This window comes from Asterias amurensis, chromosome 6, assembly GCF_032118995.1.
Source record: "Asterias amurensis chromosome 6, ASM3211899v1".
NCBI lineage: Eukaryota > Metazoa > Echinodermata > Asteroidea > Forcipulatida > Asteriidae > Asterias > Asterias amurensis.
In genome coordinates this window covers 1,623,116-1,650,795 of record NC_092653.1, presented here as the reverse complement: position 1 = coordinate 1,650,795, position 27,680 = coordinate 1,623,116, and the positions used below count along the sequence as shown (strand labels likewise).

Sequence of the window (27,680 nt, the reverse complement as noted above, 5' to 3'; positions counted from 1 at the left end):
GGCTCATGATGGCCCGTAACGGCACCAAATTTGAATGTGGCGGCAAGAAAATTTCAAAATGTTTGAAATTTTCGTCGCGCCACTTGCATCGAGCAATCAGCGCCAAGTGTCCGCCAAGTGGCACCAAATGGCGCGAACATATCGCCCTTTGGCGCAAACAATCCGCCTATTGGAATCCACTGGAATGTTGCGTCAATGAGATTTCGCGCCACATGGCGCCACTTGGCGCCAAGTAGCATCTTGTTTGCGCCATTACGCGCCAAATAATTCCAACAGAGGCGGATAGCCTGCCAAAGCGGGCCAAATGGCACCCGATTGGTGACTAGGTTTTATTTTAGCATGTAAAATCCCATTAACCAGTTTTGATATTATACCAAAACCATAGCATAACTGTTTTTACATGCTAAAACTCAGACGAAAACTATTTGTTTGACTCATTTCTCAAAAACTACAGCACCTCAGTAAGCAAAATTTCAAGGGAAGCTTTATACTATAGATTTTCTCGGTCAAATTCGGCAAATGGGCAGTCAATTTCATTTTCATGCGTTCGAATTAAAGCTGTTTTGCATCTCCAGTTGTTACTGCGTTTCAAATTCAGAATTCAGTCATTCAATTTCGTTTACAGTCAAGTCAAATTCCTTTAGCACTCTGTTAAATTTAGCGTAGCGTCTTTCTTTTTCGTGACACACACGCCTCAAGAAGCGTCTGCGAATTTGAATGCTGCTTTGATGAATTGTTAAATTGAATGATTATTTTGTAAATTCGAATGACGCAACATTACATTTGACTAATCCCAAAACGAAATCGAATGACCCTTTTGAGTAGCATTCGATTTCGCGCGAAATAGAATAGCTTGGTGGTTAAATTGGCTGCTCATTTTCCGAAATTGATCGAGAAAACCTATATCATAAACTTCAAACTGTGTAAGTTTTATGTAAATCTGTGGACATTGTGGTTTTTGTTAGGAAAAAGTACATAGACCCTTTAAAGAAAATTTCCCGCGCAGCTTCTCAAATTAATTCCCATAAGGAGCCAGTCCATCATTGTGCGTGATTAATGTTGGATGTGTGCCATGTTCAGTTAAAATTTCACCTAGATTGGTAATGATTAACCAGTGGTTGAATAACCAAGTTATAACGGAACAGTCAAAGATTCTTCTAGTACACATTGGTGTAACTGAATGTATTTATTTTGTGTTTCAGTTTCTATACATTCTTATCGTTCACATGATCGCTATAATGATGATTATGTTTACCAAAGAAACTTGAGCAAACAGTTTGTCTTTGGACTCTATCGAGCTATTATATATAGGTTTTCTCGGTAAGCAGCCAGTTTCATTTTCATGCACGAATTAAAGCTGTTTAGCCTCTCCAGTTGTTACTGCATTTCAAATTCAGAATTCGGCCCTTCAATTTCGTTTTGAGTCGAGTCAAATTCCTTTAGCACTATGTTCAATTTAGTGTATCGTCATTCTTTTTCGAGACACACACAACCCAAGAAGCGTCCGCGAATTTGAATGCTGCTTTGATAAATTGTTAAATTGAAATACTACTTTGATAAATCGAATGACGTAACATTACATTTGACTAATCATAAAACGAAATCGAATGACCCTTTTCAGTGGCATTCGATTTCGCGCGAAATAGAATAGCTTGGTGGTTAAATTGGCTGCTCATTTACTGAAATTGGCTGAGAAAACCTACATTGTAATGAGTTTTGGAAAGGAGGTTCGAAATGCAATAAATCTACTCTACAAGTAGGCCTATACACCCCCATTCAAAGTTTGTTCAACTAACACCGAATCTACAATAAAACAAGTTAAGTTTTCTTTTGCCCACCTTTGACAATACTGTATTAAAGGCAGTGGACACTATTGGTAATTGTCAAAGACTGGCCTTCACAGTTGATGTATCTCAACATATACATAAAATGACAAACCTGTGAAAATTTGAGCTCAATCGGTCATCGAAGTTGCGAGATAATAATGAAAGAAAAATAACCCTTGTCACACGAAGTTGTGTGCGTTTAGATGGTTGATTTCGAGACCTCAAGTTCTAAATCTGAGGTCTCGAAATCAAATTCGTGGAAAATTACTTCTTTCTCAAAAACTATGGAACTTCAGAGGGAGCCGTTTCTCACAATGTTTTATACCATCAACCTCTCTCCATTACTCCTCACCAAGAAAGGTTTTATGCCAGTAATTACCAATAGTGTCCACTGCCTTAAACAATTAATCCATCAAAATATACTTTTGCACAAATATTTACAGCATTTTAAAATAAAATACACATAATGTGTTTGTGATTTATTAACTTAACTTAGCTCTATGTAAACGCTTTAGGCATTATGTCTTAAAGCAATCGCACAACTTATCGGTATTGTCCAAAGGCCCACACTTCGTGTATCACAACTTATATCTATAAAATAACAACCTGTGAAAATGTAGGCTTCTATCGGTCATCTTCGGAGTCGGGAGAAGATAACGGGAAAACCCACCCTTGTTTCCGCACGTTTCGCCGTGTCATGACATGGCTTTAAAATAAATCCGTTATTCTCGTTATCGAGAATTGATAATTGTTTTAATGTTTCCTCAAAAAGTAAAGCTTTTCATGGAATAAGATTTCAGGGGAAGTCTTTCACCATTACCTTATGAATAAGGTTATCAGCTAAACCACCATATCAAATGTACAATTTGTGACTGGTACCCTGGTCTTTTTTGCTTAGCAGACAATTAATATTGTTATGCAACTTTCTGCTTAAGTAGCTCTATGAAATTGGGCCCTGGTGATGGAGAAAACAGTTCTCAAGCTATGTTCTCTAGATATCAAGTATTTAATGAAAACAATTGGGGAACCATTCTTTGTCTTGAAAACCAGCAGTGTGTTTCCACAATGAGACACCAATAGACCCTCTCAGATATTAGATTAACAAGAGTGATGTGATCTATGAGAATGTACATAGAAACTGCAACTAAAATGTATTTTGACAATAATTAACTATGAAGTGCTTGAAAAACATATCTGGGAATATAACGGGGAAATTCCGATTTGCCACTCAAGATTCCCCAAAAGCTTACATAAAAAAATCAAGTGCTTTTGGTAAATATGACCATCATGACTGGTGTGAGAATGTACATAGAAACTGCAACACAATAAAAAACAACTAAATGCAGTTTCTATGTACATTCCCACAGATCACACCACTTATGATGGTCATATTTACAAAAAACACTTTTTATGTAACTTTTTGGATGATCTTGAGATCAAATCGGGATTTCCCCGTTATATTCCCAGATATGTTTTTTCAAGCACTTCATAGTTCATACACCGATCCATTAAGCCAGGCCCAATTATCATCGAAAAATCACAACCGCGAAATCTGATCACCATTTGAACCGTTTGGTGATCTTTGCGCTATTGGTGGTCGGGTTTCGCGGCTGTGATTGGTCAACTGGTAAGGAGGCGGGGCGTAATGGATCGGTCTATTATTGTCAAACTATTATAAGATTATGGTTAATACATGATTGGTTGCGTTACCCTCATTCCATGTCAAATCCACAAAGTCATGTGTTTGTGAAATTTGTGCGCAAACTGATTATAAAAATGTCTGGGTTATGCAGTTAATAAGTTTCATAATTGTGAAGAGCAACCACAAATTTGGAGGTCTGTGCTAAACATTATTTTAAGAAAACTGTATAATAAGTTAAGGCTGTTTAAGTTGGTCCTATTGGATTAAGAAGTGCAGTGATGCCTCATAAAAACTGGCAGCAAGTCAGTTTGGGAAAAAACCCACCATTTTCGGGGTGTTTACTTTGTGGGGTAATTAGCAAACATTCCAAACGGCTGAACTGCCATCAATTGAAAACAAATAATGAAGTTTAGTTTTCCACAAGAAACCAAATATTTAAGAAATTCTGATTTAAAGTTACCTTACGCTTTATTATACCTAACTTTAATACGGTTTAAAAATACTTACTCGTTAAGAAAGAAGCAAATTGGAGTAAAAATTGCGCCAACAACTACAGTACCCCAACAACTACAGATAACTTTGAACAACTAAAACTGTACATAAAGGTGACAAAAGCATTTTCATTTTTACAAAATGTCCTTGAGTTAGGCTAATGGGTGTGTTAATTTAAGCTTCAAAAATAGAATATTGCAAACACAAAGAAAACCAAATTTTCAGGACCTTTTATCAACTTCATTATTGCAAAGAATTTTAGATTTTACTGGTTTTCACACATTGTGTCAATCTATTCAACAGAACTTTTTGAAGAATTGATGGTTGCAAGAGTCGATGTCTGAGTGAATATGAACGCATCGTCTGTGCTTCAATTAGGCAAACCCATAGAAAAAATAATATAGGTTTTCTCGGTCAAATTCGGCAAATAAGCAGCCAATTTCATTTTCATGCGTTCGAATTAAAGCTGTTTTGCCTCTCTAGTTGTTACTGCGTTTCAAATTCAGAAATCGGCCATTCAATTTCGTTTTGAGTCGAGTCAAATTCCTGTAGCACTATGTTCAATTTAGTGTATCGTCATTCTTTTTCGAGACACACACGCCTCAAGAAGCGACTGCGAATTTGAATGCTGCTTTGATGAATTGTTAAATTGAATGATTATTTTGTTAAATCTAATGACGCAACATTACATTTGACTAATCATAAAACGAAATCGAATGACCCTTTTGAGTAGCATTCGATTTCGCGCGAAATAGAATAGCTTGACGGTTAAATTGGCTTCTCTTTTTCCGAAATTGGCTGAGAAAACCTATATAATAATAATAATAATAATAATAATAATAATAATAATAATATCGACGTCTTATATAGCGCACGTATCTACCAAACGAGGTACTCAAGGCGCTGAGTATATACAAACTTTCAGAAAGATAGATATGTTATTGCAGTGATGGATTCTGAGACCCAATTATTTAGCAACTTCTAAGGGTTTACAAGGTACTACGGCGTACACAGCAGCCACAGTCAGGAACACAAGGCGACGCCTTCTCTTTTCGATAAGTGCACTGGGTTCTTTTACATGAGTTACACAACACATGGGACCAACGGCTTTACGTCCCATCCGAAGGACAAAGCAATGGTTAAGTGTCTTGCTTAAGGACACAAGTGTCACGGCTGGGGATTCGAACCCACACTCTGCTGATCAGAAACACGGAGAATAGAACCCGGAGAACGATGAGCTCGGCCACCCTCATAGATATTTATATAATATTGGATGGCTTTGAGGGGGATACAAAAATATATTGTCATAGCGAGTGCAATATATTCTTGTATCCCCCGAAAAATCAAAGCAACACTATTTTAGCTCACCTGATTCCACATTTTCAAATTCAATTTCATTATGTTTTTTTTCTATTTCAATGATATTGAAAATCTTGAATGCGCCATACTGTGGGCAATTTCACTGTGCGTTTTTATATATAACTCTATGCTGTGCGTTAGGCAGTGAAAGTGCACGTTTAAGGTGACAAACTAGTTTTCCTCGGCTTCGCCTCGGGAACTAGTTTGTCAACTTCCAATACCCCAGGGAGCTTATATCGACTAGGCACCCTCAAACCATGTTATATTTGTATATTATTATTTATATCAGGCTTCCAGAGAAAAAAATATTTTAGCGTATTGAACGCTTTTGTAAAAAGTACCCGGATGACAGCATTATTGTGTCAGTAAAAATTCCCGGATGGAGCAACATTGCTTCAATATTGCTCCATCCGGGCATTTTTACACTTGCACGCGCGTCACACGCGGCGACTGATGCAACGCTCACCATGTTGGGTAAGTTAGATTTACGTGTATTAACGCCGCGTCGACCATTACTCGTCCTAAACTAAGGACTATCCATGCAATTTGTATAACTCATAGGACTAGTTCTAAGTTAGGACTAGTCCTAACTCTTTGTGAAATCGGCCCCTCATCTCTTCGCGATAGATATACATACGATACAGATCTCCTTTAAGACCTCTACAGATCTGGTCAGAATGTACATGTGGTTACCTTGAAGCACAACCTTCTTGAATCGAAAATCTCTCGTTCTCAACATTTCCCAACCATCAAGCAATCCTGGAGATACAAACGTGTCCTCTTTCCCGCCAAAAACTGTAATGCTGCACTCCAATGGTTTCCGCAGCTTGGTTGGGTATGCCTTACACATGCCAATTGCAGCTTCTATGCAGGGTATCAACCTACGCATAAGAGGTAGGTTGGAGAGAGTAGTGCTGTCCAGAAAACTAAATTTCACATTCTCTTCCTTCAGCACTTTCAGAACAATTAGTGGACTCGACTGCAACGTCTTCTTGATTCTTTCAAATGTTCCGGGAGATATTTGCAGCTCTTCTGGGTGAGGGTATGGCACTGTTGGTGCGTACCATGAACTGATGAACAAATGTTTGGGGCTCAATCTGTCTTCGGCCACAAGAAGATGTGCAACTTCGAAGGCGATCAAGCTACCCATACTATGACCGAAAAATACAAAAGGCGTACCACGTAGTTTAGTCACTAAGTTGTCACGTATCAGTCGTGTGATCTCACTCAGGTTGTTTAAAGGTTGCTCGTCTTCTCGACCTTCCCAACCTGGTAGCTGAATCATTAATACCTGAATGCCATATCGAATCAAGTGTCCAACCCAGGAAGCGTACAGCGATGGTCCTGCACCATTTGACGGGAAACAGACAAGCTTTACTGCAACAGATGAGGGTGCTTTGCCCTCAACGACTACAATCCTCGGGGTAGATGCTGGTTCTCTGACGTCACTTTTCACACTTTCATCAATTCCATCTGCGGCCTTTGTGAAAATACATTGTGTTATGTTCTTTGCAAGTTTTTCGATTGTGTTCTTATCATTCAGGAAGTCGACCACTCCCACGTTGACCTCAAACTGTTGGTTGACCAGTTGGCTGAACTCTGAAGCCTGAAGTGAGTCCAGACCTAAAGAGATGGGCGACGCGTCATATGGTACAGTATCTGTTAGCCCAAGATGTTGGCTCAAGAGCTCGGCCAACTTATTCGTAACCTTCTCGCGAGCTTTAGGAACCGGGAGCTTCAGAACAACTTGTCGTAGTGTGCTTTCGGCCACTGTCAGATAAACATCTTGATCATGAAAGATATCTTTCATCATAGACACTGTTCCTTGTGTTTCCTTGAAGTGCTTCAGCATGAGACCACGATGTCTCTTGGCGTACAACTTGCGATCAAAGTAGCCTGAAACACCGAGTTGGGATACCTTGGATAATAACGCACAACCAATAGCACCAAGGACATCATTCGGAGTCATGCTGTCCATACCGTTCTTTGCCCAAAACTGAACCAGATTCTCCCGCACTGCAAAGCCAACATTGCTGATGACTCCTGCTTGTATTGCAGTTGCTGGTAAACCTCGTGTGTGCCGATAATGTGACAATGCATTCAGGAAGACATTGGCCGAGCAGTAGCTTGCTTGGCCGGCATTACATATGAGAGATACAATCGAGGAGATCATAAGAAATCTATCAAGCTTTATGCCTAACTTTTCAGTCACCTGGTGTAAAAGCAAAGCTCCATAGGCTTTTGGCGCCATCACACTGTTCCACGATTCAGTGGTGAGATTATAAAGAAAACTATCACTGAATACAGCAGCACAGTGAAATATACATTTTAAGGTTGGCCAGTTATCAGACCCTTCTTGCATTTTCTTCAACTCCCTCTCGACATCAGTGGCGTTGGAAATATCCATTTGGATGTGCTGAACATTAGCACCTGCTGCAGCAGCTTGTTGGATAACTTCCTTGATCTCATCATTTATTGGTCGCCTGGAACCAATGTAGATATATCGAGCTCCTCTGGCCACCAACCACTCCAACAACTTGAGACCAAACCCACTGGTACCTCCAGTAATGAAGTATGCAGATCCTTCATCAGCAATGAAACCATCTTGCTCAAGAGACAGGGGAAGAAGAACTTCATTTTCTCTTACTTCAAATATTTCTTCCTCTGGAATGGGTGTGTTTGATGCAGCAAGAGATGAAAAGTCTTTGACGTTTTCAAGGTTACATGACAAATGACCCACGGTGGTTGGATCAAACATCTTCCAAAGATCAGACAAAGCTTGTGACATCTCATCGGCTGATAAACCCTCAACTACCGCCTGGACTTTGGGATCAAACATCATCATTTTCATTTGTGGTGGGAGAGTTGGAAGATGGGGTAGTTTTCTCTGTTGAGTCCCTTCTATTATCACAACAGTGGCGTTTCGTTTGAGCTTCGGTAACAACGACTTCAGGGATCTGTCCAGTCTTGATGAACTAGTACACAGAAACAGTACATCGATCGACGACTCGTTTACGCTGTTGGAGCCTCTCGCTATGGCACTTGGGTGTTTTGTGTCATGGTCATCACTTAGAATAACCGTGTCACCTCCTAATGCACGTGCTAAACGCTCTGCAGCTAAAATACTACCGTCAATTACATCTATCTTGAAACCCATTCGCAAGCTAGAAGACACTGGTACAAGCTGATTGAACAAGAGAGCATACGGTAGAAAATCTTTAACAACACTGACAGCTTCACTGCTAGTCAAGAAACTTGGAACTTCTGTCACATCAGAGAACTTTGATTTCATTTTTGACAACATCTTTTGACAAGTGGTCAGCCTTACGAAGATGGTACCATTTTGGGCAATATCTGACGTGTTCACCGCTTTTCCTGCATATACGCACACAAACGACGGAGAACCACTTGTGACGTCCGACTCTTGAGCAGAGTAAACAGTAAAGGCTTCAACCTTAACGGTGAGTGATTCTTCGTCAATTTTATTAGCCTTCGATGGAGAATTTTTGACGAAGATGTGGCTGTTACCAGAGAATGTTTTGGCCTCTAAGGACCAGTCAGGTGTCGAGACAATGCTTGGACTATCTGAGATGTTTTCCATATGAATCCGGGGGGTTAGAATTTGACATGACGTTTCCCTTGCACTTCCTGTTTCTGTCTCTCGAGATGTAATACTTCGGACAACTAGGATGTTTTCGTCACATAGAAGAGAATCAGCACGCTGGATTATTTCCCTTGAAATATTAGCACAGTCTTCACTATCTCCTGTGATCGGTAAGTCGATTAAACTTCCACATAGAGAGGGTTCCTCGTGTGCCAAGGTCATCAAAAGAGCTGTAGTAACTGAAGCAAAAGGATAAACATCATCTCCTTCATTGTAGTATGCTCCCCTTGTCACCAACAGTAATTGCAATTGCATTCTTTCATTTGTCTGCCTGATGCCATTAAAAACATCACACCAAGTCAACGGAATCTCTTGCAACTTCTCAAATTGGTTCTGCGACATAACATACTTTGTATTCAAGTCGATGCCAAGAGCTTCTGATGAGGTTCTCATAAGAATGAAGATTGTGTCAGAGTCTTGATATTTAGAGAGGGCTTCCAGTACCTTCTTTGTTTTACCTGCAATGACGGTAAGATCGATGCCGTCTTCTTCCAACAGGCGTATCAAGGATAAACTTGTATTCGTGCCGTCAGAAAATATGACTATCTTCTTGTTGAGGGAAGCCGTTGGTTCCGTTGAAGTGGTTTTCAGAAACCCGAGGTTTTTAAAGGATGTACTCCACACCTGATGCTGTGTCTTTTTGGCTTGAATTGTTTCAAACACAAGCTCCTTCACTGAGCAAAAGACCTTCCTCGTTTCGCTGTCTGCCACATCAATGTCACAAAAAGACTGTTGGTTAGTGTGATTCACCCTCATGTGGATGATGACACGTGGTGGGGTTTCTGAATGGAGAACGAACCGAGTTATACTTTTGGGAACGCGGTATATGGATTGCCGTGTTTCGCCGGACAAATTTCGTTTCATTTGAGCTATTTTCAAGAGAAGAACAGCGAAAGACTGTAAAATGCTGTCCATAAAGGCTGGATGGTATACGTAACGATGAAACTCTCTTTGCACACTGGAAGGAGCTTCAGCAATTACTAAAGCCTCTTGGCAATCCTCTGAATGGGAAAAGGCTACCATTCCTCTGAATGTCGGTCCAAGCTGAAAGCCACACTTAAGAGCCAAACTATAGAAATCTTTAAGTGGAAGAGTATGAATACACTTTTTGGAGAGACTATCAACATCTATGCTATCTGCAGAGGCTAGTTGTGCACTATTATCATCTACATGCCGAGTAATGTTGAGATGGCAATGCTGTATCCACTTCTTGGTTGATTCTTCGTGACTTCTGAGTGTGAACAAATACTCATCTGATGTCTTCTCCTCTACAGTTGTCTCCAAACAACCTTCGCAATCCTGTGAGAACATGAAACGGTCAAACGACAAATCAGACAGTACCATTGGATAACAGTTGTTAAACAACGATCTAGCTGCTGCAAGGGCCGTCTCTGTGTAGGCAGCAGCTGGGACAACTACTGCACCTTGCAGTACATGGTCTTTCACCCAAGGAACTCTAGACGCATTCAGGTTAGCCCGCCATATCTTCACCAGGGAGTCCTTCAAGTAGAATGTCTTGCTTTGCTTACCAAGTAGAACATGTTCACCTGCTTCTATCGGAAACAAATAGCTCTTTATTGCCTCTTGCGTCATACATGAGCATTTCTCTCGTTGCCAGGGGTAGTGTGGAATCGATACAACGCGGCGATAGGGTGGTTTGAACAAATGTCGAAAGTCAACCTTTATACCGTTAACATGAAGCTTCATCTGAGACATTAGAAGGTTCTCTGAATCTGCCGCTATCTTACTGGTATCTCGTGGTCTCACTAATGACCCGGTAGAGATAAACTTGCCATCTGCATTCTGCATCTCTGTGAATGTCTCTCGAAGAGCAGGAAGCAGCGATGGGTGGGGACCGACTTCGACGAAAACACGGTAGCCATCTCTTGCGAGTTTCTGAGTGGCTTCCATGAACGATACTTGTTGACGTACATTTTGAAACCAGTACTCTGGTGAGTTGGCTTCTTCGACCGTTAGGTAGCGACCAGTAACGGTCGACATCATGGGCAATGTTTTACTCTCACCCACTACTTTTTTAGTGATGAGCAATTTACCAACTTTATGGATGAATGGCTTCTTGACCACATCTTGCTGTCTGCTGTGGAATGCATTATTGACTTTAAGTACAACACATTTTACATTATCAGACTGAAGATCATTAACAAAACCCTCGACAGACGAGCCGTCGCCAGAAAATACAACCTGAGTTGGGCTATTAACAGCTGCTACATCCAGCAGCTTTCCATACTTGTTGTTCTTAGCTAGCTGTAGGGTGTCTTCAACACGGTGCAAGACGGCTACCATCTTGCCTGAACCGCTGGTCTTCTGTAGTTCCCTCCCTCTACGGTAGATGAGCTTTACTGCCTGCTCCAAGCTGAGTAATCCTGCTGCATAGGCAGCTGCAACCTCTCCAACACTGTGTCCAACCACTACGTTGGGTACCAGACCACGCTGCCTCCAAAGATCCACAAGTCCGATGGCTACTGCGCAAAGACATGGCTGGCTGATTTCTGTTTGGGTAAAACATCGTAAAAACTCTTTTATAGAAAGCATGCAGGGTTATTACAGTGAATTATTGAATCAACGAAGATTTCTGCAATTCATGATTCATGTCGGAGAAAACCGAATGCAACACTTTGCAAGAAGTATAGATTCTTGTAATTGTTGTCCATTTCAGAGATCGAAACAAGAACAATCAGACGAAATTGTTCAGCATGGAGTCAAATTGGCGATAAAATAAACGAAATATATATCCACCTGTTTTGTTAATCTGTTCTTGGCTCGTTTCCGTTGTGAGCATGGCAACCAACGACCAGTTAGTTCCACACTTTCGAAGTATGTCATCGATACTCTACAATGAAAACAAATGCAAAGATCGAATTGTTTATTTGGAGAAAAGCATTATCAGTTCCAAAAACGGTTTCCATAACGTGTTCTCAAAGTTACCTGAATCTTTGATGCGAAGACAGGCTGCGTGTGCATGAGTTCCCTGGCCACGCCCCACCACTGTGTTCCCATACCAGAGAACACGAATACAATCTGCTGCTTGGTGTCTGAAGTTGCTGAAGCTATGCCTTCCACATATCGAGCTTTGTCTTGAGGAACGTTGTCCAGTTTGTGCTGTAGTTGTTCAAGAGCATCCTCCCTCGATCGAACAATGAATCCAATACGGTTGGTGTGGTGATGGGATCGAACAGCTGCAGTGTAAAGTGCAGCTTTGAAAACGTTCTCGTTTTCGTTGATATCTGTGTCTTCCAACAAGTACTTAGTCCAGTCTCGTATTTTCTGGTGAACAGCTTCTTGGTTAGCTGCAGATAGAAGAAGACAGCTCATCAGGTCATCGTGATCTGTCAAGCTCTTGAAGTCATTTGGTGCAGATTGTGACCTCTCCAGTACAATGTTTGCGTTGGCTCCACCGAAACCAAAGGAGCTGCAGCAGGCAAGGGTTCGTTTCCCTTCTTTCGGCCAACAGGTCAACGTCTTTGGAATATGAATCTGAAGAGTTTCGAGGTCCAAGTTTTCGTTTAGGGTTTGAAAATGGACAACACGCGGGATCTGTCTCTGATGTAGACTCAGTGCTACTTTGATTATTCCAGCCACTCCTGCTGCACCCTCTGTATGACCCAGATTGGATTTAACAGAACCGATGTAGAGTGGAGGATGTTGAGGACCACGATGGCTTCCCATGACCTCACCCAACGCACCAGCCTCTGTCTTATCACCAACTCTTGTTCCAGTACCATGGGCCTCTGCATACACTATCTCTGAGGGGTGCACTCTGGCGTTGCGGCAAGCACTCTTCACCAGGTGAACTTGTGCTTCGTAACTGGGGTTTGCAATTCCCGGAGTACGTCCATCGTTACTGAGTGTACCTCCTCGTATGACTGCGTAAACACGATCTCCGTCCCTCAAGGCGTCACTCAAGAGTTTCAGGACAACCACACCAGCCCCTTCGCTTCGAGAATAACCGTCAGCTGATTGATCAAAACTTTTGCATTTCCCATCTCCTGAGAGCATTCCCGCCTGACAAAAGCCAATTGTAGCCGTAGGCATCAGTATCAAATTGACCCCACCAGCTAATGCAATAGGAATCGACTTTTGCTTCAATGCATCGCATGCTAAGTAGATCGAGTAGAGAGAGGACGAACAAGCAGTGTCCACTGAGAAACTTGGTCCACGCAGATCGAACTCATAGGAGATACGGTTGGACACCATGCATGAGTTAGTGCCTGAGTTGCTGTACTGGTTCACGTTGTGGTACGGTGTACCTGTTAATGAGGTGTACTCCTGTGCAGTGACGCCCATGTACACACCGGTCTGAGATCCTCGTAATGCTGAAGCGGGTATCCCAGCATTCTCCAAAGCCTCCCACGTGACTTCAAGAAGCAATCTGACTTGAGGGTCGAGATGGGCTGCTTCATCTAATGCATCAAATAATAAGCAACAACGTAACGATCTAAATCACATAATGGCTTTTAAAAGTACCGTAGTTGTTTCGGTGACACTGAGTTTGGCAAAATGTATATTTCTAAACTTACCTGGTGGCATCTTAAAGAACTGTCTGTCAAACATGTATGGATCCTGCGAGATATATCCACCATTTTGAATGTACATTTTTCCTGCTGTTTTCTCTCCCGGACTCAGGAAGTAGCTGGTGTCGAAACGTTCAGGTGGTGTCGGTGTTGTGCAATCCAGGCCTTCCACCAACATCCTCCAGAAATGTTTGACGCTGTCGACTCCATTGCCATAGCGACATCCGATGCCCACTATGGCCACTTTTTGATTTGCGTTTGTGATTTGACATTGTGCTTCCATATTTGCATCACTCTGTGGTTCCAGGCCTTTTGGTCTGAAGGGACATGTAAAACATGTTATTTATACATACTGACGGAAGTATAACCTGTCTTAAAGACACTGGACACTATTGGTACTTGTTAAAGACCAGTCTTCGCACTTGGTGTATCTCAACATTACATAAAATAACAAACCTGTGAAATTTTGAGCTCAATCGGTCGTCGAAGTTGCGAAATAATAATGAAAGAAAAAACACCCTTGTCACACGAAGTTTTGCGCTTTCAGATGCTTGACTTCGAGACCTCAAGCTTTAAATCTGAGGTCTTAAAATCAAATTCGATGAAAATTACCTCTTTCTCGAAAACAACATTACTTCAGAGGGAGCTGTTTCTCACAATGTTCTATACTATCAACCTCTCCCCGTTACTCGTATACCAAGTAAGGTGTTGTGCCAATCATTATTTTGAGTAATTACCAATAGTGTCCACTGCTTTTCAGCCAGTGCAATGAGCCAAGTGTGACATTTGACGTACTATTATTTCTGGGTTTTGTTTAACTTTGCAAAGCCTATAGTGAGTTTACAATCTCATTGATGCCTTAGACTGGACCATTCCACATAATTTGTGACCCACTCTGTGAAAATAAGTCAGATGTCGCCCAAATGCATTATTGTGTAATGGGCGTTTTAATGTGGAAAATATAGACAAATTTAGAAACTTTAGAACATTATTTTTAGGCAATAAAGCTATGAATACAACAATTTTGTGATCATACTTTAGTCGTTTAAAAAAAAAATTGATATACTGGCTAAATTCAAACGGGAGTAACTCAGCAACGCGATACACCCCAAAGCTTAGACAACATTATACCAAATAAATGTTGCTGGTGTGTTCTTTCCAGCCATCCATATAACTCAATTCTTTAACTAGTCAACATCTGACTCGTTTTCACAGAGCGGGTCACATTTAAGGGGGTTGGAAAGGGGCGGGGTCAGTTACCAGGTTTGTGGTTATGGGCTGGGGATTTTTTTTTTCACACAGCGTACATATTATCTGTGCCACATACGAAAGCGTAGTGCCACTACGACATAAGAATCTCGCTTTTATCGTGTATGTACACAATTCAATTCAATTTTTTTTTCAAAATTGGTTTGTTTTCATATAAAAATACAACACCAAATAATAAGTCACAGACTAATGGCATTTGGTTAACAATAAAATTACATCAAAAATATATGTACAAGTAGATATGTTAATACAATAATATTAACAATATTACTAGTAAGAGTTAAACAGACAAACAGGAATTGGGAAAACAGCCATAGACAGGAGGGGGGATTTGTGGACACAAAATTAAAACAAAACAGCAGGGAGTTTTAAACAAAACAGCAACATTCAGTTATAGGCAAGGGAGATTTGGACACAACAGGAGCACACAAGAAATAACATGGAGCTGTTATCATGAACTGATTGAGTTAAGCATCTGGAGCATTGAGGGGACAGGCGAGTTTTTGTATATTTGAGTTTTGTATCTGAAGGTGTTCCAATTGCCTGGTGTTTCTTAAAGTATGCTCTGATAAATAGTTAGATTTACGTTCTGGGGGAGGAGGTGGGCGCGATGATTATCAGAAGTGAGCAGTGACTTGGCAAATTTCAGAACTAGGTGGTTACGCCTTTCGTTCAATAATTCAAGTCTAAAAAAAAATTCAAGTGATCTAGATAAGACAAAAAATTCGGATAAGCAATAATACGCAAAGCCCTTTTTTGAACTTTTTCAATGTTATAAGCTTGTATTTCAGTGATTCCTGACGATCACAAAGCAACACGGGATTCGAGTAATGGGCGAATGTATAGTTTATAAATAACAATGAGGTCATTGGCTTGAACTTTATCTTTCTTTAATTTACTTAGTATGTAAAGTCGTCGTGAAGCCATACTGACTATCTGTTGAACTTGTTGGTCCCATTTGAGATTATTTTGAATGGTAATCCCAAGTGAACGGTAATCCAATGTACTTATTCAATTTTGTTAATGTACGTTTACTCTCTAAATGTAATAGAGTGAAAAGCACCACTCTTTACATTTCGAGAAGTTGTCCCTCATATGGCTCTTTAAAAACAGTGGTGGTTATTTCACTCTTTTAAAGGAGTTTCACTCCAAGACAGAGTGAAAAATCACTAAAAAAACATGCAAACTTTAATCTAAAAGAGTGGAAGACCACTTGAAAAAGAGTTGACCCTCATATGGCTCTTTAAAAAGAGTGGTGGTTATTTCACTCGGTCTCTACGACCATCTAAACATATCAAATAATAACCGTTGCAAACGAATGCACTGTAAAAAATGCTAACGCGTAACGCGTTTATGAAATAAACACTGTGTTTAAAACCAAAACATTGTGTGATCAACCTAAACACATCAAGTGATAATAAATTAAACAGGTGTGTTTATTTGCTGCTTCGCTGAATGTGTTTAAAAATATGATGTTTTTATCATCAACTATTTTTAAATTCCTGATCTCAACATCTAAGTAATTCAGCACGAATGTATTTTAAAAGTCGTCAAAAGGTTGACAGTGCTAAATATCCTAAATTAGTAGCGTTAATTAGGCTGCTGATAATTTTGTGAGAACACATGTAAACGCCGAATAAACACAATGCTGCATAATAAACATGGACTAAACACGACGGTGTGTTTAAGGCACAGTGACGTAGAAGCGTCAAGAAAACTGTCAACCAATGAGATTTCACCAAAGAAAAATAGCCGCGCGGCGGCAGGAATGGAAAAGGCGGTCATCCTTTGTACTGCATTTTCCGTCGAGGATCAGCGAGCTCGTAACTTAGACCCCCGACTGCGGTAGACAAATTCAGGTAAGTCAACAATTCTGAGGCCCAGAACAAAACTAATTTAGACTCATGGTAGGCTATTAAAATTATACTTAAAAACTCATGGCAGTCTGGTGTTACTAACGAACGTTTTGTGCATTTTTCTTTTTACATTTAGGCCTACAATACTGAAATAGTTCAGCCTTGTTTGTACGATACACGTACACTGTATGAAACGATACCCTAGTGTGCACTCCGTACATTTAAAATAATATTTTTTACGAAATGAAAACAGTGATTTTTAACCCCGGCGTAGTCGGACCAACAGTAGGACCAAAATGTTAAAACAACCAATGATAAGTTTAATTATAATGTGTAGACAGTTTCAACAATAAATTTGACATTTTTTACCTGAAATATTAGAGCAATTTGCGTTGTTATTTCCCACTTGAAATGTAAATGCGAGGTCGTTCCCTCATGGCAGTGTGTGCAACGCATCACGTATTCCCCGGTGACTATACAGCTACATCACCCGCGTCGCATCCGGCCGTACATGTACATTGACAGATTTCATTCGCAATTTTCCCGCGCATGTTTTTCATGATTTTAGTGATACTTCTCACCCCACTACAAGTATAACTGAAAGATTATTCCATCAGCATTCAGAATTATTTGGGTTTTGAGTAATTCAACCTTGAAAAACCCCGAAATATTGATGAAAATCAGACACTGTTTTTCGAACTTCGATAAACATTCCACTGAATTAAAAACATGGCAGCGTGCCAACGATCGCCATAGCATGGCTCTCTATGTGTGCCGTGTACACTGTGTATACGACCTATATTCAGGCCAGACTGCAGTGATTAATCAATACTCTCCTCATCTTTGAATCAAGTTCAAGGTCTTTTTGAGTGTGAAGTATTAGCAAACTTCACTATGATTCAAGTGGACAATACCACATTTCACTATAAAAAGAGTTGCTTGCCTTAATTATGGCTCTTTGTAAGAGTGGTATGGCGGACAAAAGGAGTTTTACATTTAGAGAATACACAGCTAAACCATCTGACTGACACTAAATATTATATATTATTTTGTCATGGTATAGAGTTGGGATATTCATAATTTAATGTCCAACTTTTGGGGGTGTGTTTTTAGGAGGAGTTAAACTGAACAGCGTGCAGTGCTGTTCTTGAGGAGGATGGTACCAGGATAGATGATGATCAGGTACTTATGGCCGTCCAGTCACAAACGCTGATTCTCCTGAGGTGGTGAGGAATGTACTTCAGTGGCATCTCAACAATTTGATTCTTGCAAACTCAATGAGGGGGACTGCCAGATTATTACGTCTCATTCTGAAAGCAGTGCGTTAACTTCATCACTTGACAAATCTCCAAACAGCTGGTCTTGTAAGTACTAAGATTATATAGATGTAATTTTGCATCAGGGTATAGTGAGTATTAATTTGGTTTACCCTACACCTATGTGTGATAGCACCGTATATGTACTCGGTGCTTTCCCGAGTCATGTGAAAAATAACAGTGGGTACTTCAAACAATTAAATAGATGTACTTTTGCATCAATGTATGGCAAAATTACAATTATATTTAATAGAGCAGATGTGCTCATGATTATTATGTAATGCGTGTGACTTCGGTGGTTGAATCTAGCAATGTCAGCAAGTGGGCATTTCTGAAGACTATTATGTTTTTAAGAAAGATTTGTTTTTATAAATACACAGAAAGATACAAAATATTGTTTTCCTCTGAATCATTGTTTATTAATTATAAACTGTTAAACATAACTGTTGATCAGCAAAAAGATAAACCAGAGTGTCCATCATCCTTTAAATCCAATTGAGGGGACATACATTTATTCCAATGTAAAATAAACTAATATTTTGTTGTTATTTGTTTTGCGGAACTATAAGGGCCCTCTGCAGATGCTTGATGTGATGGTAACACAAAGTTTGGCCGCGGGAAAGGCACCAAGTCCAGAAGCTTTGTTACAGTACATGAGGTAGTTATTCCTGGACGATACTTATTTTAAACCTGTGAGCTCTTGAAGCATACCGATGGTGAATAACATGCAGCATATGAATTAGCCATCAACTCCCTTTAATCCATTAATATCGGTTTGTAGCGAATTGGGCGAGGGCCTACCGCTAACCTTAAAATGTTTAAGATTATTCATAGCGAGTTTGTGGATTTCGCTGTGATCTTATTAAGAAGAGTGACCCTATAGTAGTACAAATAGCGGTCAAGACACAATAATTTTTGCTGGCTGTAAACGAGGGGGGTTCTATAATATGGAAAGATAATAAACACAGGCGTCCAATTACTTCTATACATACATGGACCTCTGCATTTTTGACTTATGCAGCAGTGTATTTGCGAGCTCATCTCCATAGAACACACAGAATTATTGAAATATTGTCAGATTGTACGCACAGAGAGCAGCAGCTCGTCCAATAAGGGGGGATGGCGCACTTTTACAATGAGGCAGCAATTAACACCAGTTAGATCATGGGCATCAATAATTTACGATGAATTATGGGCATTGCACGTCACAGCACCATGTGTTAATCAAGCTCTAGAACAAAGTGTACATAAAGAATAGAAGGGTAATAGCAAGTTTCATTATGGCCTTTCGGAATGATTGATCATTATTAGGCACTAAATGGCCAGCTTCCATAAATCAAGTGGTAGCCTATTGCATAATATTAAAATTAAAGACCTTTGTATCTTCTTCCATTGGTACATACGTATCTGGTATTTCATATGTTTAATGAATAGGGTATAGATGGCTTTAGCTTTCGATCCAAACCGGACCTAGTTCAGAGGCATACAACAAGTACAAACAAATACATATCCATTTATAGAAAAAGAGAGGGGAAATGGGTTAAAGGAAGAAAGAAGCGGGAAAGAAAGAAGCGGGAAAATAACAGCCAATCAAAGTTTCTATCTCAGAAACAATTGGTGGCTATGAACCAATACGAGTAAAGTGGCGAGGACAAAGGATGTTTCGTATGAAAGGATGGATTACTGGACCATAAAAGTGGTAAATGCATTGTTCGTTAACAATGCAGGGAAACATGAAAGGGTAGAATTAGAGAACAAGTTGCATCATGATGCAACTAACAATGGTCAATTAATAGAGAAAAGCAAGATCAAAGGTACGATGGTATTAAAAATAGGTATGAGGGACCTGTGGAAAAAAGAAGGGGGGTTACTTACATGAGATAGTTATAGTAACAAATAAATAGGAACAACTTTGAAAAAAAATAATTTATACTTGAGTTACAGAATATAAACAACATTATAGTTCTCAGGCAGAAGTGAAGTGGGGGTAATGGGAAGTTATTTAACACCAGTGTTTATGTTTAGTCCAAAGGGTTTGACTGTCTTGAGTTGGTGAATCCAGTGTGATTCTCTATGATTGCAGTTATATTTCATATGTTCATAAATTGCACAATTGGGAGGATCCCACGGGTAGTTTCATTGTTTCTAAGATGAAAGAGGATTGTAGACGCTTGGGACCCTCGGCAAGATTCAAGATGTTCCATTACATTTCCAGTGCTGAGCAGTCTGGTGAGTATTTTACCGCCAGTCTGCAAAACATTGAATTATTCGGTTGGGTCCTGGGGCGAATTAGAATAAATCTGCTTTATCTTGTATGTATAAAGAGTTACACGGTTCAATGGTTCGGCGGGAAAATTGAATAGGACTGGGTGCGGTACCCAGGGTAAGGCTTATCTGGCTATGCTATCAATATACACGTTAACGTTTTGATAATTTAGTCTTTTCTTAGTCGTTATATAGTTTAAGTATCGTCGGTAACAGTAGCAGCTACCATAGCTTAGCAGGGAGGTCAGTACTAGCTTGAGCCTGAAAGCGTTGATTTGCATAGATCAGGTGTACGTTTCCAATATCGGTTGGTTTTTCGTATCTGGCGGTCAACACAGCACTGATGTTCCATGGCAATGACACGTTGTGTCGTAAAAATGTCGGTACAACATGTAACGGACAATGGGCCGGATAAATAAAAAATAGCAATTACTTATCAAGTTAAAGGCTCAGCATTAGCAAGAAGACTGAAAAGTAAAAGATCAGGCATGAACATTTTGCTCGCTGGATTACCTTTCACTTATAGACATATAAATAAAAACGACATTTTACTAACATACTGTAGCAGTTACTTGTATTCTTACAAGCTACTGCATGAGGAGCTTGAGATTTTACTTACACAACAGTGTTGCATATATGGCTCGGTATCGGGTCAGTATTTAAGGGTTATTTTTCCCTTGGCCTAATGATCCAACTTCAAATGTTACTTATAAATTTGTTGTGTACTTTAATTGCTCTAAAAGAACCAATCTCTGGAGCGCTGGCGTGGAGAGGCTGTTTCCTCATAGCCACTGCCGCCATCAACAACTTGACTAAGTGGAAACTGCCCGCCTGCATTTCAGTTAATCGCTATTGATCTGCGAGTCCATGCCTCTATTGTTATACTCCTGAATACCCCGCTATTGTGCTTTTCTCCGACCACTTACTAATCCGTTCAAGTAAATGGTGTTTTTCCAGTAAAAGGTTATTTATAGAGATTTGAGCAAATTTTCATGCCTGATCTTAAACTTATCGACATTTTGTTAATGCTGGCCTTTATACGGCCCAGTATTTTGTGAAACTATCAGATAATAGTAAAATGTCGGTTTTATTTACATCTCAATAAGAAGAGTCCCTCAAGCATTGATTTTACCTACTAGTTCGACCAATTACTAGCAATATTAAGCCTTACTTTTATTTATAAGGATTTAAGTAAAAGACTAGTAAAAGCAAATGCTAGTTTTTATTTATCTGGCCCAATGTGTGCGGGCTAAACCGTAAAGCTTACGTATATGAAAAACAAAGTCGCATGATTAAAAATTATCAGTTGATCCGGTTATTCAAGTTACAGGGTGTAATTATTGTCAGTGAAGACAAACATTCGTAAAGTGGCTATACAAAAAGTAACAAACATCATTATGTTGGACTAAAACGTAATAGAGGGTGTACATGAGATGAGAAGACGCATGATTAAAAATTATCAGTTGATCCGGTGTTTTCACGTTACATGTGTAATTATTGGCAGTGAAGACAAAAATTCGTAAAGTGGTTACAAAAAGTAACAAACATAATGTTGGATTAAAATGTAACAGAGCATACACATGAAATGACAAGATGCATGATTAAAAATAGGTTCAATTACAGGCTGTAATTTTTACAGTGAAGACAAAAATGTTCGATGCAAACGTAGAAGAGTGTGAAGATGAAAATGGATGAATGAATGATTAAAAAGGAATCAGTTGATCCGGTTGCAGCATAGCTTGCACACATCTTCATCCGGTTGCAGCATAGCTTGCAGACATACCATATTTGACATATATGACCTTTATTAAAGTAGCATAATTAATGTTTAAAGTATAATCAGCATATGAAGCTCTGCTGTTAAAAGCAGCATTCTTGGTTGCCCTTTTCGGTTATTCTGAGGGTGAGTGAGTTTACAACTCATGCTGGCAAATTCCCGGGCGTTGCGTATTGGTGATATCTCCTTTAATCAGGAAGGGAATTTGCAAGTAGTTCTAAGATATTCAAAAACGGATCAAGTGGGTAAAGTTCAATCATTTCTATTGACAGGAATGCCAATACTTCACTGTTTGTACATTGAGGGGGGGGGGACCCTATGTCAGCCAGACAAGTTAATCACATCTTAAATGGATTAAGGCCATCAGGTAAACCCCACACCCTTTTACAGTTTATAGTTGCACAATATGTTTGGGGTTCGGAAGGAACAAATCAAAAGTATGGGGAGATGGAAGTCTGGAGCACTTGAATCCTAAATTAGGCCAGACTTAATGTTTTCAATTGTCTAAAAGGGGTTAGCTGGACGGCTGGGACTAGGCTCAGGAGATACCTGGCAAAAGGCGAGGTCCCGACGACAATAGTGTTACATCTAAGGACCAAAGATATCTTGAAGGAAAATTCGGGACAGATAAGACATAGGGTAACAGGGAGCCTAAAGATGTTCATCAATCCGAAGCAAGAACCTGGGTACCGGGACAGTATCATTCGCCACAGCAGCGGCACGGTGGTGGTACAGTGACATGGAAAGGCGTGTCTGGGGCACGCCTGGACGGCTGGGACTAGGCTCAGGAGATACCTGGCAAAAGGCGAGGCCCCAACGACAATAGTGTTATATCTAGGGACCAAAGATATCTTGAAGTAAAATTCGGGACAGAGTAGACATAGGGTAAAGAGAGCCTAAAGGTAATTAGGAATATCCTACCCAACACACGGTTAATTTGGTCAGACATTTTGTTAAGGGCGAAGTATCAAGGTAAAGTTAAAGGAGGGCAGACAAACGCTGCACTTGGGATTTAAATATGTATGCAAAGAAGATACTTCGGGAGATGCAAAACGCACCTGTTATAAAACACCCCCATCTCATTAACCCTTCCCGGAAGGTGCGTACTGGCAAGACATGATTCATTGGTTCCATCAAAATTTATCAGACGGGTTGAGGTTCTCCACTACACACTCGGACAAAGTTAAAAAAAAAAAAAAAAAAAGGGGGGGGTGTTTGGGCAAATTTCTATATCAAAATTTGCTTTGGCGGTAAGTTTAGGTTGTTCCTATAAACAAGAAGCTAATAGGCATTGTAGCCTGTGAGGAAGTGGTAAATTAATTTATGTGAATTGAGATGGATAAATATGGTGGTAATAAATTGATGTGATTGTATATTAAGAAGTAGATTAATTTGGTACCTTCTTGGCAACTCGCTGGAAGTGGGAACCTCATTGACCCGGAGTTTTCTCCAGTCAATGAGTGCATTTATAATTATAGTAATTGTAATTGGTCTGGTACCTTCTTTGGCAAATCGCCGAGAAGTGGGAACCTTTGCGGATTGGAAATTTACCGTTCGCAAAGTGAGGAATTGGGAACCTTTGCGAATTGGCCGCAAAGTGTATTTATAATTGGAACTGGTATACTTCTTTATGAGTGGATATCACTGGATGGAATTAAATAAAGGGGAATCCCTTATATTATTATGAATTTGCGTTTTACCACGGAATTCAGAGTACGGAATAAATTAACTCTTGGCAGAGTTCACTACAACAACAAATCCTTGTGTCTGTGTATATTTATCAGGTGGTAATGGTAAACCAAGAGAAAGACATTCAGTATGCACATAAGCCAACTAAACTATATGGAGTATTTCGAGGTTTATCAATGCCATCCTAAAAGTTTGATCAGTGCATTAGCAATGTTCTCTCTCAGGGCCCAGAGATGTGTGGAGAGGAGACAATGAAGCAAGTTTTAGTGTTGATGTTAATGCAGTTAGTTTTTACCTTGTTCTAATTTGTATTTTCCCAACAGGATGCTGCTGAAACTGATAAACTAACAATGACAAAACCCCTGGACTCGCCCAGCCTTGTAATTTATGTACATAACAACGAAGTTCAGCAGATTGTGGGGACACCATAAGAGTGGTCTCTAAACCCAAGACTGCGGTAGATTGCGTCATTCTTCTACTTGGTGTTTATTATACGTTTGATTTGGATAACCCAAAGATTTTCTCCCAGGGATATTAGGCTTTCTCCAACGGTTCATTGTTGGAGACAAATACACTGGTCAAGCAGGTTAAGTAAATTCTGCACAAAGTTTCAAGCCTTGGCAAGTACTTAAATAAGTCAAACATCATCTTGTCACAATTCGGTCTATATTCGTTTTAAATAGTTTCCTGAAAAATTAAACATTAGGTTATGGATAAAAGTTTCGCAGTTGTTAATCAGGAGTTTAACAAAATAATATTTTCACATACTGTCGCGATAAGATCCCCCCTCCCCCAAAATGAACTGAAACCAATACGTGAGGCGTTCTGGCAAATGAGACAAAACTGGGCAGATGTCAAATTTTAGGTATCAGGCTTTTATGGCAGAGAACAAAATTATCCTTACAATGCTGTTTATTGAATTTGAATCGGACATTTCATTGACAAGATGTGGCTTTTTGAAGTTTGAAAATTCGGCATGTCCAAAAAAAGGAAAATGCTGAAAAGGGGGCTTTTAAGTTCGGGACTGTTTTGTAGTCCTTAGTGCATACTGTTTTAAAATAATTGCAAAAATACACCCCACAACTTTAATGATGTTTCTATGAAATGTATGTAGTAGATATATCAAAGATTACACAAATTCTGAAATGGATCTGAAATTTGGACTTTAATTTGGAGCAAAACTTAGCGAAAAGAAGATACTAATCTCTTAAGAAAAACATTTAAAGGTGATTATAATAATGCAAAAAATAGTTAAAGGCCTGACGTTTCGACCCTAGCAGAGTCTTTCTCGAAGGCTAAATGACCATATTATTAAGTGATTATAATAAGTTAACAAAATATAAATGGGTCTTTCCAGCAAGTTGAGGAACACAATTTTTTGTCAGTAGGGCAGAGTTTTAGTTGTTATAGAAGGATATTATAAGAAGAAGAAAAAAAAACAATTACAAAAAAAAATCATTTTTGATTAAAAAAATCGTGTATAGTGCTATTTATTTTTTCAATTTTAGCACTGGTTACTCAAAGATGTTTGTCAGTATTTAGGCAGAGATTTTGTGAAGTTTTGTGGTTTCTCAGAAGTACTAAACAAGAATAAAACTGTTTGTTCCATTTAAAGTCACCTGGAAGTGGTACTTTTTTTAAATAAAGCTTTTGTCACTAAAACATGTGTTTTTATGAGAGGAATGTGAATAAAAAAATAACTAAGGTTTAAAAATCTTAGTTTTGATTGTATTTACAAATTTACGAGTAGGCCCCGACCCGAGAGGGCGCTGTTCGTGACGTAAATTTGTAGTCGGGCCCCCGTACATTACGTCTGGGAACATGGCAAATCAAAACAAATTTAGACACGATTTTACACACATACGTACATTGAAACTTGAACATGTTGAACGCCTAGTGTTTTTTACAAAAGCTATTGCTGCTATTTTTATTTAACTATGCGACTTTTTAGTGACCAAATGGGTTGTAAGATGTGGGTCTGCCTACGTATTATTGTAGAAATTCGGCCACGGAGCAGACTGCACGCACGCACTATGGCTGCTATATAATGGGCGGACGGTCACATAGGATCTGCACGCACGGTGAATCGCATGCGGTACCAACAAAAAATCGTGTCACTTGGCAAAAGCTAAAACTTCAAAGTTCAAATTTACCCGAATTTTTTCACGTTTAGCAAATGCTCCTCTGAGTTCGTCACGTCTTTCAGATACCTTCTTCGACTTCCCACTTGCTAGAAAAATTGTTGGGACGGCGTCTTGTTTAAGAATGGCTCTTCTCGTCATGTCAAATGAGTTGTGTATCCAGGATTCGAAGCACGACGGCTCTTAAGTGTTCGCTGCAGCGCTGAAAAAGACGTCGGACCGGACCACTTTGCTCTAGTTAATCTGACTTTCGCAGCCCAAACCGCCTATACTTGGGATCTACAGGAAACAGATGAAGACTGACCCCATCTTTAGTTGTTTTGCTGCATCCAGCAGCAATACACCTGGTCGGCATTGCCGGAAAAATGCCAGAAAAAAAACCTTTTTCGCAACGTACAAACTCAGTCACGTCTTAGAATTACATGTACTTTTGCACGTGTGTTTATATACGCATCGAGGGGGGTCTATGTTTGATCGAGGCAAAGTCTTCCTTTTCCTACGTCACAAAAGGGGTAGGCGGAGTCAACCCTCCAGTCACTTAATTAATTTTTTTAACATATAAATCGTGACAAACCATTACTCAAAAAACTGTTTTATTGTTAATAAACATATACTCTTATGTTTAAAAGAAAAACAAATCCTATTTCCAGTGCCTTTAACTTTGGTGATGTAACAAGAGGAACTGAATTTTGATGTTATAATTAAACACATGTTGAGAATTTAAACACTTGAAATAATAATAAATGGCGTTTGACGTTGAAGTGTCACAGGCAATAAACGTGTTATTGTGTTTATTATTTAAACGGATTGACGTGTTTACTTGTTTAATACGTGTTTATTGTTTTAACATTGTTGGTATTTAAATTTTAAACACTTGACGTGTGTACAAGATAACACACTGTTCTGTTTTAATTTTAAACACCGTCGGTGTGTTGAATTTGAACACAGAAAATGATTATAATTTAAACGTGTACACATAATAAACGGCGTTTTTAGGTATTTTAAAAGTGTCACAGATGGGTGTTATTTATGTGTTTAAAACCTAAACACTTGTTTTTAGATTGTGGGTCTTCAAAGACCGTTGGACATTGATTGTAGGCTGGTATTTGGTACTGAATTTTGCCAAACTTAGAAAATATACGAATATTTTTCACCCCATTCACCCAAAGATAGCCTTCTGCTACTGGTGTGTCTGCTACAGACTCACATCGCGGGCCTCAGCTCTATCTCTCTTAAAATTGTTGCCTTCTCTCGGAAGATCAATGTTTGTTCTGAATAAAATTGTACTGATTTCGCCCGCAATCACTCTAATATTTTTCATTTACAATAAAAAACATTAGCACATTCCCTAAATTCCTGGAAATAATAAAGAAAAAACATTAACTTTGCAACCTTCTCTCAGGGAGACAAAGCTCGACAAATTGAGGAACAAATGAGTTTAATTTAAAAGCACCACAATTACATCGTGTCGTCCATTGCTATCCTGCAAAAGTTTTGCTAAGCATTGATTGTATCACATAATTACTAAAACTTTAATTGAAAGGAAAAAACGGCAGTCAATAACACTGTAGGTCTGGAGATAAACATTTTGTATTTTAACATTTCATTTTTAGTACCCGTAGTGGCCTTGATAAACAGTCCTCAACAAAGAAATGAAAATCTTACCTCAAGTTCACAAGTTTCTTGCTCAATGTTTGGACATACCTCTGAGGCCGTGGTTGTCTGAAACCTTTCTGGCTTCGTCATCGAAACTTCAGCTTTTCCCAGCTAACATCAAATGAATCACGTGACCAAACCGGCTTTTTGGTATTGGACACACACATCTGCCCCATTTACATATCGTTTAATCTCA

The 27,680-nt window shown here is 39.4% G+C and overlaps 1 protein-coding gene and 1 long non-coding RNA gene across 2 annotated transcripts; one reads left to right on the top strand and one right to left on the bottom strand.

Annotated features, from left to right (window-relative positions):
• Positions 1-1,171: 1,171 nt before the first annotated feature.
• On the bottom strand, positions 1,172-27,545 carry LOC139938926 (uncharacterized). Its single transcript, XM_071934596.1, has 5 exons — positions 27,494-27,545; positions 13,522-13,832; positions 11,930-13,404; positions 11,741-11,834; positions 1,172-11,493 (listed from the first exon to the last, which is right to left on the bottom strand). Exons 2-5 carry the CDS (start codon positions 13,796-13,798, stop codon positions 5,930-5,932), a joined length of 7,410 nt encoding a protein of 2,469 aa, XP_071790697.1. The 5' UTR covers positions 13,799-13,832; positions 27,494-27,545; the 3' UTR covers positions 1,172-5,929.
• Positions 17,765-24,211, top strand: LOC139938034 (uncharacterized). The gene is made up of 3 exons (XR_011786112.1): positions 17,765-18,004; positions 18,526-18,614; positions 24,011-24,211. It is a non-coding gene; the product is annotated as an uncharacterized lncRNA (long non-coding RNA).
• Positions 27,546-27,680: the final 135 nt, after the last annotated feature.

Bases quoted from the DNA above. Each gene is read 5' to 3' on its own strand.
- LOC139938926 (XM_071934596.1), bottom strand. From the start codon at position 13,798: ATGGAAGCACAATGTCAAATCACAAACGCAAATCAAAAAGTGGCCATA. The intron at 11,835-11,929 runs GTAACTTTGAGA...TTTTCATTGTAG, and splicing joins TCTTCGCATCAAAGATTCAG to AGTATCGATGACATACTTCG. The intron at 11,494-11,740 runs GTGGATATATAT...TTACCCAAACAG, and splicing joins AGAACAGATTAACAAAACAG to AAATCAGCCAGCCATGTCTT.